The 14,168-nt window shown below is 35.9% G+C and overlaps 2 protein-coding genes across 2 annotated transcripts in view; both read left to right on the forward strand.

Annotated features, from left to right (window-relative positions):
* Window positions 1-7,328, forward strand: part of LOC110025727 (methyltransferase-like protein 23) — an 8,686-nt gene extending 1,358 nt beyond the window's left edge. The window contains exons 3-7 of the mRNA XM_020726357.1: window positions 4,487-4,573; window positions 5,825-5,875; window positions 5,973-6,066; window positions 6,155-6,239; window positions 6,581-7,328. Of these exons, the coding sequence (XP_020582016.1) occupies window positions 4,487-4,573; window positions 5,825-5,875; window positions 5,973-6,066; window positions 6,155-6,239; window positions 6,581-6,737 (474 nt within the window). The 3' untranslated portion in view covers window positions 6,738-7,328. The remainder of the gene's footprint in view (window positions 1-4,486; window positions 4,574-5,824; window positions 5,876-5,972; window positions 6,067-6,154; window positions 6,240-6,580) is intronic.
* Window positions 7,329-10,481: 3,153 nt separating this feature from the next.
* On the forward strand, window positions 10,482-11,087 carry LOC110025738. Its single transcript, XM_020726368.1, has one exon. It carries the CDS (start codon window positions 10,553-10,555, stop codon window positions 11,006-11,008), a length of 456 nt encoding a protein of 151 aa, XP_020582027.1. The 5' UTR covers window positions 10,482-10,552; the 3' UTR covers window positions 11,009-11,087.
* Window positions 11,088-14,168: the final 3,081 nt, after the last annotated feature.

Raw genomic sequence — 14,168 nt, forward strand, 5'->3', positions numbered from 1 at the left:
TCTTTCCCTCAAATCTTGAAGTCTTTCCCATTCTTCTTCTTCTTGGACTGATTTTCTTCCTCTTCTTGGCCTTCTTGGACTGATTTTCTTCCTCTTCTTGGCCTTCTTGGTTTGATTTATTTTTTAGTCCTAGTAGTATCCTCTACAAGCCTCCCTCATCTATTTATAACAAGATTATGCCTCCCAAGTAGATCCAATTCACCATAGAAGTTTCTAAGAAAATCACAAGTTTGCCATTATTTTAGTTAGCAAATTAAGAGTCATATAACAATTCTCCACCTTGACTCTCAATTACAATGCTCTATAATAGAGATTCCCTTCATCTAGTTCCGATGGGGCCCTTAGCCCCCTGTTGAGTTCACTAAGTCCAGCCAGTATCTGAACTTAGTTGTAGGTAACACCTTAGCGAGCATGTCAGCTCCTTCTACCTGTGTGAATCCCTTTGCAACAAGTCTTGTTTTATACTTACCTCTTCAATGCCTGGCATGCCTTCCTTCTTCTTAAAGGTCCACTTACACGTTGGTTCTTTGGTTGGTCCACAAGTTCCCAAGTCTTGTTCTTCATCAGGGGATCTATCTCTTCATTCATAACATCTACCCACTTGTGTCTTTCCTTACTCTTTAGAGCTTCCTTGTAGCTATTCGGTTATGCTTCTTTTATCTCTTCTGCGATGCTTAATGCATAGGAGATCAAATCTGCATGGTCATATCTCTATGGCGGTCTCATGGTTCTTCTTTGTCTATCCTCACTGGACTGTAGTCATTAGATCCGCTTTCTGGTTCAGTTTCTTGCTGGTCTTCTACCACTTCGTCTTGGTTGTTCACAACAGTCCCTTGATCCATCAAAGTTTGTTGTTGTTGCAGCTCCACCTCAATTGGAGTGTCCTCCTTACTAGCACAATTCTTTGTAACATAGCTTTGCAGGTTTGCCATTTTGGACTCATCGAATACCACATCTCTACTGATGATGTATTTTTGTTGATCTAGACACCACAATTTGTAACCTTTGATTCCAAGCGGGTAACTGATGAAAATGCACTTTAAAGCTTGCTTCCAGCTTGTCCTGTCCAACATGAGCATATGCAATACATCCAAAAACTTTGATATTATCATAGTTACCTGGTTTCCCGTACCACATCTCCAAAGGAGGCTTCATTCCAATAGCAATTGATGGATATCTGTTGATAAGATAGCAGACAGTCGACACAGCTTCACCCCATAAAGTTTTGGGTAGACCGGCGTTTAAAAGCATGCACCTTACTCTTTCTAAGAGAGTCTTGTTCATTCTTTTAGCCAACCCATTCTGTTGAGGGGTGTTCCAAACTGTCTTGTGCCTTGTAATGCTATTCTTCCTGCACAACTCTTTGAACTGCTCTGAATAATATTCCAAGCCATTGTCAGTTTTCAGGTGCTTTAGTTTTGTTTCCATCTTATTTTCAGTGAGAGCAGAGCTCGCCAATCCTTGAACCGTTGAAAAGCTTCATCTTTTGTTTTTAGGATAAAGACCCATACCTTCCTGGTGTAGTCGTCTACAATGGACATGAAGTACCTCCCTCCTCCATGAGTTTGAGTTCTAGCTGGACCCCATAGATCGCTGTGAACATAATCAAGTGGTTTCTTTGATGTGTTAGTTCCCGTAGAGAACTTCACTCTGGTAGCCTTCCCTAATACACATTGTTCGCAAAACTCCAGTTTACTGACTTGATCTCCATATAACAAGTTTTGTTTAGACAGTTCTTGTAAGCCTCTTTCATTTACAAGTCCCAGTCTCATGTGTCATAGTCTAGTCCTGTCGGTTTCTGATTGAATTGCATTAGAGAGGTTACCAATCACGGTTCTACCAACTAAGGAGTAAAGCCCATTTTTTTGACCCTTCTCATGATGATGAGAGAACCTTTAACTACTCTTACGCAATCATTTTCTGCCTTGAACAAGTATCCGCTTGACTCCAACGTACCTAAAGAAATCAGATTTCTTTTGAGTTCGGGAACGTACCTGACATATTGCAAATTTTGTTCGGCTCCATTGAACGTCTTTATTCTGATTGTTCCACTGTCGACCACCATTCAAGCCTTGTTGTCTCCAAGTAGTGCAGACCACAATTTTCTATTTGCAGTGTCTCGAACCAGTCCTTATGAGGACACATGTGGAAATAGCACCCCGAGTCGAGGATCTACTCCTTGCTGGATTCTGATTCGGTGATCACCAGGGCTTGAGCTGAATCATAGTGGTCCGATGCTATGTTTGCTTCTCTAGGATCTTTAGGATTTTCTTGAAATTTCTTCTTCCTCTCCGGACAGTTTTTCCGGAAGTGACTTTCCTTATGACAGTGACAACACTTGTAAGATCCCTTCAACGACTGATTCCAACCCTTCTTTCGTTTTCTTGATCTTGATCTACTTTGACAGTTTCTTGAACCCTTTTTATCTGATCTTCCTCTAATGGTAAGACTGCTCCGCCCATTTCTTCGTTCATTTCATGCTTCTTTTGAAGTTCTTTGGCTCTGACTAACGATTGAACCTCTTCTAGAGAGATTGTTTGCGTTCTTCCATAGAGCATCGCATCTTTGAAGTGCTCGTAGCTCTTAGGATTAAAGTTTAGTAGTACCAGTGCCTTGTCCTCGTCGTCCATCTTGACATTGATATTTTCAAGATCGTCAATAATCTTGTTGAACTCATCGATTTGCTCTAAGACGGATTTCTTTCATGCATCTTGAAGGAGTGCAGGCGTTACTTCAAGAAGAGTCTGTTAGCCAATATAGAGGTGCAGGCGTTACTTCAAGAAGAGTCTGTTAGCCAAAGATTTCGTCATATAGAAAATATAGAGTAGTTCGAGCTTGGCCCAAAGCGCTTGAGCCGTCGTCTCCCTCGAAACTTCTCTCAGAACTTTATTGCCAAGGCTCAAGATTATCAAGTTGTGAGCCCTGTCCAAAATTTCGTTTTTTTCTTTCTCGGTCATGTCGGCCGACAATGCCGTCGGGCCTTGTAAGGCTTCTGCAACGCCTTGCTGCACCAATTGTGTTTTCATCTTCACTCTCCACAGGCCGAAGTCGTTCTTTCCCGTGAATTTCTCGATGTCGAATTTGGTGGAGCCCATTGTCGTGGCTCGGATTCCCATAGATGACACCAATTGTTGTAAATCTTGCCCCACCGAACACTTGAAATATTCTAAAGAACTCATGCGAATTGAGTGAGTTGGAAAGAACTGAATAACCAAATTGCCAAATAAAAAAAATCTGCTGAAGAACACTGCTGAAAGAAGTGTCCAACTCCTTGTTGGGCTGCAGTTCGATTACCCAACAATCCAAAGAACCCCTTTCTTGAAAGCCGAAACTCCTTGTTGCATTTCCAATAACAAACTAATTGTAGCCCTGGAACTTGAATTTGCTGCCAGTGCCGATACCTCTTCTATCCTTAGACTACCGAATAGTCTGCAGTCAGAAGACTACCTGCAGGCTGCAATCTGGACACCCGAAGACCTTTAAGTGCTGTGATAAGAGCACCTGCAGTTCGCCTCGCTAAGCTTGGGCTTCGGCTAAATCCCTGTAGCTAGATAACAGAACTACCGAAGAATCGAATTGCAGAATCTGGACAGCTGAATGAGAAATCGCAGCAAGCAAGATACAAAGAAAAAATGGAAAGAAATAACTGCAGAAAATGAAACGCAACAAGAACACAAGAACGCCAACGAATTACGTGGTTCGGTCCATAGACCTCCATCCACGGGAGAGAATCACGAACAAATCCACTAAGGCAAAGAAGAATTACAAGACTTTTTTTACATCGAGGAATGAGCACACCTCTAGATCTCTTCCTCTTGAAATTATCTCGATACAAGATCTAAGACTCTTTCTCCTTTCCCTTAATTCTTGCAGTGTTTCCCCTTCTTCTTCTTCTTAGACTGATTTTCTTCCTCTTCTTGGCCTTCTTGATCTGATTTCATTCTTAGATGAGGCCTCCCAAGTAGACCAAGTAGACCAAGCCTCCCTCATCTGTTTATAACAAGACGAGGCCTCCCAAGTAGACCCGGTTCACCATAGAAGCTTCTAAGATAATCACAAGTTTGCATTGCCTTAATTAGCCAATTAAGAGTCATATAACAAAAATATTTCAAAACAAAAAGAAATGTATATCTCACTATTAAGTCGATCAACTATGTAAAATGACAGTGCTAGGCAAGCTTGCACCTCCATTGGAGGTATATATGGAGCTCCACATAAAGTGTGCTTGTTGGATATTAGTACCTTCAACTGAGACGGATAGAAAACAATCATAAAAGGTATATTTTTACTTGTAATTTTTTTGTTTATGTGAAGTGCTAACACCTTATGGATTGAAAGGTCCAATTCTCTTCGCTGAAATTTTTTATAACTTTTCTCTACCAAATGTTCTAAACCTTGACATTTGATTCATATAAGGTAGCTTTGAAGGTGGCTTTGTATAATGTAGTTTTATACACTAAAATTATTCATTTTTTTTCTCGTACAGTTAGGCGCTGGAACATCCCTGCCTGGTTTAGTTGCTGCTAAAGTCGGAGCTGATGTAACATTGACGGATGATTTGCGCAAACCAGATGTACGTCAAGAGTCTCTTTCTATTGCAGGTTCTTGGCTTCTTTTACTAGTAAAAGATAAATCTTTTTACCTGAACATGTTTTAAACATGAATAAGTTTATTTCACAACCAACTGTAAATACACATTAAAATTGACACAGGAAATGAGAAACTAAGGAAACTGTCCTGAATAGGCAGGTGGTTCTGTGCGTTGATAAATTTTGAAGGCTTTTTTGAGCTTGTTATTTTACAATTTTCTGCTATTCAACATCTGAAATTGTTTTTTTTTTTTGGTTGTGCTGACTTTGGACCCTTTTTCTATGCTTTGTTGAGCACTAAGAATGAAGGAGTTAAGCTGTGATTAGATGTAGGATGCTGTATGGTTTATGGTTTCTAATGTAAATCTGATATGAAACTTAGAAAATTCCTGCAATAAGGACATAAGATGCATAGTTCACAAACCATGAATCTTTTGCAATTTTTATAACCGCCAAGGAAAATAAAAAATACAGTGGAAATCAATTTAATGACCTTATATTAGTAACTTTGGATCAAGAAAGTCACACTAACACTTTGAAAGTCACCCACTCATTATGACTAGTCCCCCATCCAGGAAATTAATAAAATATTTAAGAGTGAAGAGGAACAAGGATAATATTCATCAAAAGAGATAATATACAAATCTTTCACTTTTACAAGGAGAAAGCAAAGCTTCCAAAATTCTCCAAATATTGAAAAGTGATCAAGAATTCAGTCTTAGAAATAATGGGTAGATATTATCTAACCAAAAACTTTATTTGCCGTTAACTAGCCTTAAAAAATTTGCAAGAATGTGTCACAATGAAAATAAAAAAGAAATGTTTTCGATTGAGGCAACTAAATGACTTGAAAGGACTTGTTCGGCAAACGGCCTCTTGTTGGCCCAAACCCTTGGTGTTGTACCAAGTGGATGCTGAACCATAACCATATTGTTACTTGAACTTGTCTCGAATCTGTTCAAAAAGAAATGGCTCTCTTGCAAAGCATTTTGGAATTGGGACATTTACATACATGCAACCTAAGTAATACATATCTAGCGCCAAAACTTTTACTTAAACACCCAATCTTTCATATCACATCAAAATAACCTTCATTTTGACTTTTAAAAAGGTAAAGTTGGCATGTATATAATAATTATAGTTTAGGTGTTGACATGCAAATACGTAGAAACTGAGCGATATGTATGTGAATCTTCCTTTGGATTTATTGTTCTCTTCTTTTGGCTGGACTGCAGGTGGTAGAGAACATGCAGCGAATATGCAATCTTAATAAGCTTGACTGCAAGGTTATTGCTACCCCTGCCTAAATTATGTGCTTCTGAGGTTTGAAAAATTCCTGTTTCTTTGCATTATTGATATTTATTTTCCCTTTTGATTGTTTAGGTACTTGGCCTCACATGGGGAGAGTGGGATGCTGCTTTGTTTGAATTGCACCCTCATATAATTCTTGGAGCTGATGTATTTTATGATTCAACTGGTGGGTTAATTTTGACACAGCTCTGACATTTTCTACTTATTCTTTCATATGTTTGAGCTGACTTAACATTGGAATTGTGCTTCCTAAGCTTTTGATGATCTCTTTGCAACGGTTACTTTCCTCCTGCAAAATTCTCAAGGAACTGTATTTATCACTACATATCATAACCGCAGGTGCCTGTTTTACTCTGTAATTGGGCTTGTTTGGGAACAAATTTGTTTTTTGTTATTTATTTATTTTTTTAATTTTTTAAAATGTATGTGTTGTTTTTTTTTTGTTTCTAAAATAATTTAACATATTTTTTAAAATATTCAAAATTATTTTTCTATATGGTTTGAGTGTTTTTAAAATCAATCTTAATCAAATATGTTAAACATGTTTTTATTTCAAATCAAAATATAAGTAAAAAATAGAAAATAAGAAACAAAAGTAATCCCAACCGGCCTCTTACTTTTATCTGTTTTATATATTACAAACTTTTGAACAAAGCACTTGACGCAATTCTGGAATGCAGCGGTCATCATCTGATTGAGTTCTTGATGGCGAAATGGGGGTTGAAATGCCTAAAACTCTTGGATGGTTTCTCTTTCCTTCCATCTTGTAAGGCTTCCTCACTTCAGGGAAACCTTCAGCTTGTGGAAATTGCACTAGATGACAAGAGCACCTTCTGACAGTGGGAGATCTTTAAATTCACAACGTTTGAGCAGATTAAAAAATATATTTTCCAATTGAGTGAAGTGTCTGAAATAATCCCCTCACTATTTATATGATAACATTTTAGTCCAGAACATACAAGTTAGTGGAAACTTTTTTAATTTGGGGTTGAATTGGTCCCTATTTCAGCCTTGATTAAAAGAGTTCGAGGACTAATCAAACACTTTTGTAAACTCTGGCACTAAAATGGCTCCTTGCAAAAGATTTGTGGAGTATTTTGATACTCAGTCTCTTTCGGGATTGTATACTGCGCTTTGTATTTTCCAAATTCTGTGCAATATTAGAACCTTATCTGTGGATTTAACAATGCAGCTTACTGGATATGGAAGTTCCAGTGGAAGTCCAAATACATGGAATGTGTATCATCAAAATAGGGTAGTTTAACAGTTCAATTCCGTTCAATCTAATTTACAGCATTTGGTATTGTTAACATATTTGATGCTTGGGCTTTCGGTCTGTCACCGAACTTTATGAAAAGCAAATCTAATATTTGAATTACTCTAGCTACTGTTCTGTAACAGGCTATCAGGCTAAACTTTTGTTTGTTTCTTTTGAAAACAATGCCTTTTTATAAGTAGAATGGATATTCAGACAAAATGAATCCTAGATCTTTGAAACCTTGAAGCTATATTACTGTGCATTAAAAATGTTTGTGCTAACGCTGAGAAGATTTAATTGTACAAAAGGAGGAGAGTACAACAAAGAAGGACTCACAGACAGAAGACTAGGAGTCGTGTGAGTTATAGAGAAAGCAAGGCAAAAGCGACCGAATGACGCAAATCTAAGCCATTCTGCATCTAAGTCGACCGATATGAAGAAGCCAACTCAATGGAAGATCTAGTCCCTCTACCCCCTCCAATCATATTGGAAGTGTCCAGAGGCTCTTCCATCTATCATCAACCAGACTAATTCAGCCAATCAAGTCAATCCTGCTGACCCGTAGCCAATTAATCTCAGCTGATCGACAACATAAATAAAGTCCAATTGATCTAACCGGTCCTGTGGAGCCGAAGCCAAACAAACTCACCCGAATGAGCTAGCCAGCAGCCGAACAATATGCTAATATATGTAAAATACCTGAATACACCCCTCATTAAAATAGGTGTAGAAATGTAATATCGTCATGTTGTGCACTCTATCCTATAAATAGGGAGTTTATTTCATGTACAAAGAATGACAGATCTACCCGATTTTGGCAATAATACTAAATTACCTAAACTACATAAAAACAAATATTAACTTTAACTATTTATATCGATAAATTGTAAATTCCAAAGGGGTAATTGCCCAGCATGGATATAACTTGGTTACGCCCTATAGCGATACACGATAAAGGTTTTATTAGGATGCTCCTAAAAGGCCATCAAGTCGTATTTGATTTAGAAGGCATCTTACAAAAGTTATATTTTACTCTTGTTATGATTGTAAGAATGTAATAGTTGCTCGAGTTTAATGTATTATTTATTATGATAACGTGGATGAGATAATATTTATCACAAGTGTTGCAATTATTGTAAGAATATTATAATTATTTGAATTTGATGTGTTAGTTATTAAAATAGCATGAATGAGATAATGTTTATCATTGTTATGTTTACAACTTAGATTTAATATAAAAGTTATCATTTTATAAGCTTTTAACAAAGTGGTTACAATAGTTCTCTAATGTGTCATGTAGTTTAAAATTTTTTTGTGTTATATTTATTGCGGTTGTACTCTATTATTTTGATCATTTTAATAATATTCAATTCATTAAAGATATGTATACAAGAACTCTTACTTGTGTTCGAACGGAAGGAGGATTGACCAAACAATTTTCTATTTCGGTTGGTTTACATCAGGGATCGGCTTTAAGCCCATAACTTTTTTGCTTTAGTTATGGATGGTCTTACCTGATACTTACAGAATGATGTATCTTGGTGTATGTTTTTTTGTTGATGATATCCTTCTCGTGGATAAGACAAGAGAAAAAAACTCAGGAGACACTTCGGTTTACCTTTGAGTCTAAAGGTTTTCTTTTGAGTAGAACTAAAACTGAATACATGGAATGTAATTTCAGTAGTAGTAGCTCTAGTGACAGAAATGCAACTATGGGTGATCAAATTATTAAAAGGTGTGAACGCTTTAGATATCTTGGGTCTATTGTTCAATGTGATGGGGATATTGTTGGGGATGTTATTAGTAGAATTCAAGTTGGTTAATTGAAGTGGAGGAATGCTTTGGGCCTATTGTGTGATAGAAAAGTACCGCTTAGACTGAAAGAAAATTTTTATAAGATGGTGGCGAGACCTGCAATGCTCTATGACACTGAATGTTGGCCTTTAAAATAGAAGCATAAAACTAAGTCAAGTGTTGCCGAGATGAGAATGATTAGGTGGATGAGTGGCTTTACACTTAGAGGCAAAATGTGAAATAAATATATTCATGATAGGATTGGTGTAGCTCCAGTGACGAACAAAATTAAAGAATCGTCTTAGATGGTTTGATCACATTAAACGTCGACCATGTGATTATTTGATTAGAAAAGTAGATGTTTTAGATTCGACTTATGTTAAGAAAGGGAGAGGTAGACCTAGAATGACTTAGGCATATTGTATAAAAATGATCTTAATTTATTAGACTTAAATGAAAATATGACACTAAATATGACCCACTGGAGAAAAAGGATTCGTATAGCCGACTCCACTTAGTGGGATAAAGGTTTTGTTGTTGTTATTGTTTGTTGTATTTTTATAACTTTTAGAATACAACCTATCATATATAATGTTGTTAATCATCAACAAATTATGTTCCAACATGTTTAAAATGATTTTTTTTAATCTTATTAAATATTATTTGATTTTTTTTATTATATTAATGTCCATTGTGATGAACTTTAAGGCTTCATTTGGAATGATGGTGAAGTTCTGTTGCATTGCAGTGAACGCCGGCAAGTGCAAAAGTTTTTGTTTGGTGAAACACCATTCCCTAAACGTCTCATGAAGTTATTTTACTAGAACGATAAGTTTTCATTATTTTAGATCTCAGATTAGCTCCATTGTTTTGACAACATGATTATTAAAGAAGCATCGATGAAGATGAAGCTCCTTAAAATGAAACCTAAATATGCATTATGTAGTAAAAATGGGTGTATTTTGATCTAAAATATGTTTGAGAAAATGATATCTTATATATAATGTACATGCTACTTAGAAAATTGTGCCGCATGTTTTTGTGCGTTGGTTGACATCCACAATATAAGACTCTTCAGATTAGTCGTATTCGAATTGTTGGACATATTAGGGGTTGTGAGAGGCTCTAGCCATTCCTTTTGAATAATAATAATAATAATAAAACTTAGAAAACTGATTTTTTTATTTCTAACCGGGACTTTTCGGAGAAATTATTGCGTACGGACACCGCATGCGAGATGTATGCGGTGTTCGATCTTGACCGTAGATCATGGTGATCTACGGCCAGGATTATTTTAACTATTTTTTTTTAAAAAAATTTTAATTAGACCCACCAAAATGCATCTGACGGAATAATTTTTCGACTTTTACACGTTATACCTCGTCAATACTGTCCGATCCTGACTGTAGATCACGGTGATCTACGGCCAGAATTATTTTAACTATTTTTTTTAAAAAAAATTTTAATTAGACCCACCAAAATACATCTGACCGAATAATTTTTCGACTTTTCCACGTTATACCTCGTCAATACAATAAACACAAGGACTCTCCTAAAACCCTAAAAACCAGAAAACCAGGCACTAGTCTCCAGTCCATCTATGGCGTTCTCCGGCCGGCTACGAGATCTGATGAAGAAGTACGGAAAGGTGGCCCTCGGCGTCCATCTGTCTGTGTCCGCAGCCTCCATCACAGGATTCTACGTTGCCATAAAAAACAATGTGGAGGTTGAGTCCCTCTTCGAGAAGTTTGGACTCTCCTCCACAGTTCCTCACCATCAGTCTCCTTCGGGAGACAGTGGAGCATCCACAGAAGATCCTACGTCTGTTATTCTGGAAGACCACGAGTTCCCTCCTCCCACTGCCGTCGACCAAGGGGAGCAGCAGCCTCGGCTTAAAAATCGGACAGCAGAACTTGCGGCATCGAGTGGTGGTGCGTTGGCGCTAGCGATCCTTTGCAACAAGGCGCTTTTCCCTATCCGTGTTCCAATCACGATCGGGCTGACGCCGCCGATTGCCAGATTTCTCGCAAGAAGGAATGTCCTAAAAAACGTGTAACTTTACACTTGATCACTCCCTCAGTTTCGTGTATCCATATGCTGTTTGTTTAATAGATTAAAACGTTTCGTTTGGCTTCTGGATACTCCATCAGATATAGAACAGTCTAGCTATTGCAGATTCTGTTATTTAAAATTTCTTTAATCTGCATGTCTTGAGAAATTTAAAGGGGCACAAAATTAGGCTTTTTTTTTTTTTACTGGCCTTGTCTTAAAAATATTTGCTTTATAAATATCAATTTCTATGCGAACGAAAGTACTTTTCAGGCCTGGATTTATCTGCTTTGTCTTTAAGGGGCTCGCTCGCAACAGATTTAGTCTAGGATTTATGTAGGATTTAAGGATTAAGTGGAATCCTGCTAGATGGTCATGTTGGACAAAATAAATCCCGGATTCCGTACATCCATATTTCTTAGATTTCAGCCATAAATCCCGTAAATCCTAAATCCCACGAACCGGTGGATTTAACTTTGGGGGGCTTGAGATTTAAGTTCACAGGCTTCCGACCGTCTCAAACAACCATAACAACTTCTTAAATTCTTTCAGAAATTGTTTACAGAATTTAATAAATCTATTGCTAGACAGATTTCCGGATTTAACACGTTCAAGATTTAGTAAATCCGAATTTACGGGATTTACTAAATCCTAATACCTTAAAATTTATCTGTTGCCAGACAACACCTTATTTCCTGAGCTTGATTATGATTTAAGGAATTCTATAGAATAAATGGTTGAAATTAACTATACTGCTTTATTTAAAAATGAGAATATTGTATTATTGATGAAACCTAAACATTTTGTTGTTTTATCAGTCTCCAGTGGCTATTTGAATGCTTCTATAGACATGCATCTTATTTTTCAGTTGGTTTGGCTGATTTTTGCATTTGTAGATGCTAATAGAGCAATGATATTTATATAAATCTGTGACTATTTTGAATATAATCATGGATTGATTGCCTGAAACCCTGTTTATTGAAAATTTCATCTTCTTTTGCTAATTCTATTTATTTTTATGTTAGCTTGATCATTTTCTAGGACAAGCCAAATGGAAAATATAGTTTTTAGGTTAAAATAAATTATTTATTTTTTTTTGAGATAAAATCAGTTTTTGATGAGTTCTTTGAAGCCACCTCTTTAATAGTTTATAAATAGGTGAAATTCAGCAGTGTTGGGTGCATGGAATTCTCTTGTAAATTGATCCATGTTGGTCTTCTATTTGAATAGCTTGGGAAACAAGGCTGTCCGAGATTCCTTAGCCTTCAATAGAATATACTAAGCTACTAGGAATTTAATTGATGAATCTATACCTTGGTATACCAGAGAAGTACTATAGGAGAAGAGATAAAGAGAAAATAGTTGATAGAAAATTTAATTTTTGGTGGCGATGATCATCTCAATGAACCCAAATCGTATTATCTCTCTTGAAAAGTTGGTGATTATTGGTATTATTTTAATTCCTTTTTGTTTATTTTCTCTATTGAAACACTAACTAATTGGGTGATTGATATTTCCTTTCATCTTCAAAATGAAGGTATAAGGCTCAAATCATAGTACTTAGGTTTAGAAATGAATATCTTTTGTGCCCAATTTATTTTATACATTCATGTTACTTCTTTATAGCGGATTAGATAGTCTTTCCTCTTTCATGAATAGAGACTTATTTTAGTCAAATCACATAAATCTTAGTGTTATTTTTGCGGTGCATTATTTATTTATAGTTATTTTGTATGTTCACTGTATTCACTGGTTGAAATAAGAATTGTTTTTTTTCCTAGAATTGGCATTTGAGTTTAATAAGAAACATGCCATCCTTAATGTTTGAGATTGTAAATTTTGATGGCATAAAGAGTTTTGGGCTTTGAAGAAATATGATGCGCGTTTTTCAAATCAGGTAGAGATTTGTGAATTCGCTTGATATATTCTAATATGTTTGAGACAATGAGTAATAAGGCATATAAAAATGAATGAATAAGTCCTCTTGGAAATTTAATTGTGTTTGGTGGATAAGATTTTGAAATATTATTAATATGAGAACCTAATGAATTGTTAGGTATTTTTCTTATTAATTAGTACCTGTAATTAGTAAAGAATACTCATCTATGAAGTTCGAGTTAGAAAAAAAAATTGACACTCAAACAGTTTTGGCTTTGAAAGAACAAAGATTTGTGATGTTCTGATGCAGTAGATATTTGTGAAGGTTCCTTGGACATTGAGATATACCTAAGACTATAGATAAAAACTTTATTTGCTATTTAGTTCTGATTGGTAGATATAGTTTTAAGAGACATTGAATGGCATAACCACGAGGGGTTGTGACTCAACTTGGAGTTTTTGTCCATGATTAAAAGCTTAAATTTACTAGTAGTAGGGACTGTGTTTATTACTTATATGAAAGTATGTTGATTAAATCATATCTAGTTTGTTTAATTTCACTGTTTGGGATTTGAGGAATATTGATGTGAAGATTGGTAATGAACATCTAACTTTGTTGCGATTACACACTTTTCCTTTAGTATAAGCATTTCTATGACATTATATTGTGTGAGAGGGATTAATCAGTTTATAAGTTAAGATTTTGTTTTTATTAAAGATGCTATTGCTAAATATGTGGAGAAGAAAAGTCGTTTTGGGGGTTATTAGTTCTGAGGAGATCTTTTAAGATGGGGTCCATCTTTTTTTGTGATGGAAATAAGCTAATAGCAACAAAATTTTAGTTGTTTCTATTGCAAGGACAATGGGGGAATAAAAAAAAATTGTCATGCTCATGCTTCGAAGAGAAAAAAGAAGCATGTTAATGATAAATATGATGAGGAAAAGACTTTAAATGCGAGTCATATTTTAGATTGCTTTGGTTCAAAATGTGCATTATGTTTTCTTATCGATTAATGGAGATAGATCATTGTATTGTTCATTTACTCTTGTGTGCATCTTTATAAGATTGTTTTTTTAACTATGAGCCATGCCCTAGTGGCTATTTTAATCTAAGAAACAATATGGCATGCAAGATGATTGGTTATTGCGCCATAAAATTTTGGATGCATGGTGTGTGATTAGAAAGTTGACAAAAAATAAATTTGTATTAAACCTCAGAAAGTAACTTATATTTTTTTTATTACTTCAATGGTGTGGTTTAAGAGTTCTATGTAGATGCTGAAGCCCTT

The sequence above is a fragment of the Phalaenopsis equestris genome, unplaced genomic scaffold (genome assembly GCF_001263595.1).
Source record: "Phalaenopsis equestris unplaced genomic scaffold, ASM126359v1 Scaffold000326, whole genome shotgun sequence".
NCBI lineage: Eukaryota > Viridiplantae > Streptophyta > Magnoliopsida > Asparagales > Orchidaceae > Phalaenopsis > Phalaenopsis equestris.

What these genes read in the sequence shown, in the direction of transcription:
- LOC110025738 (XM_020726368.1), top strand. Translation starts at nt 10,553, where the DNA reads ATGGCGTTCTCCGGCCGGCTACGAGATCTGATGAAGAAGTACGGAAAG.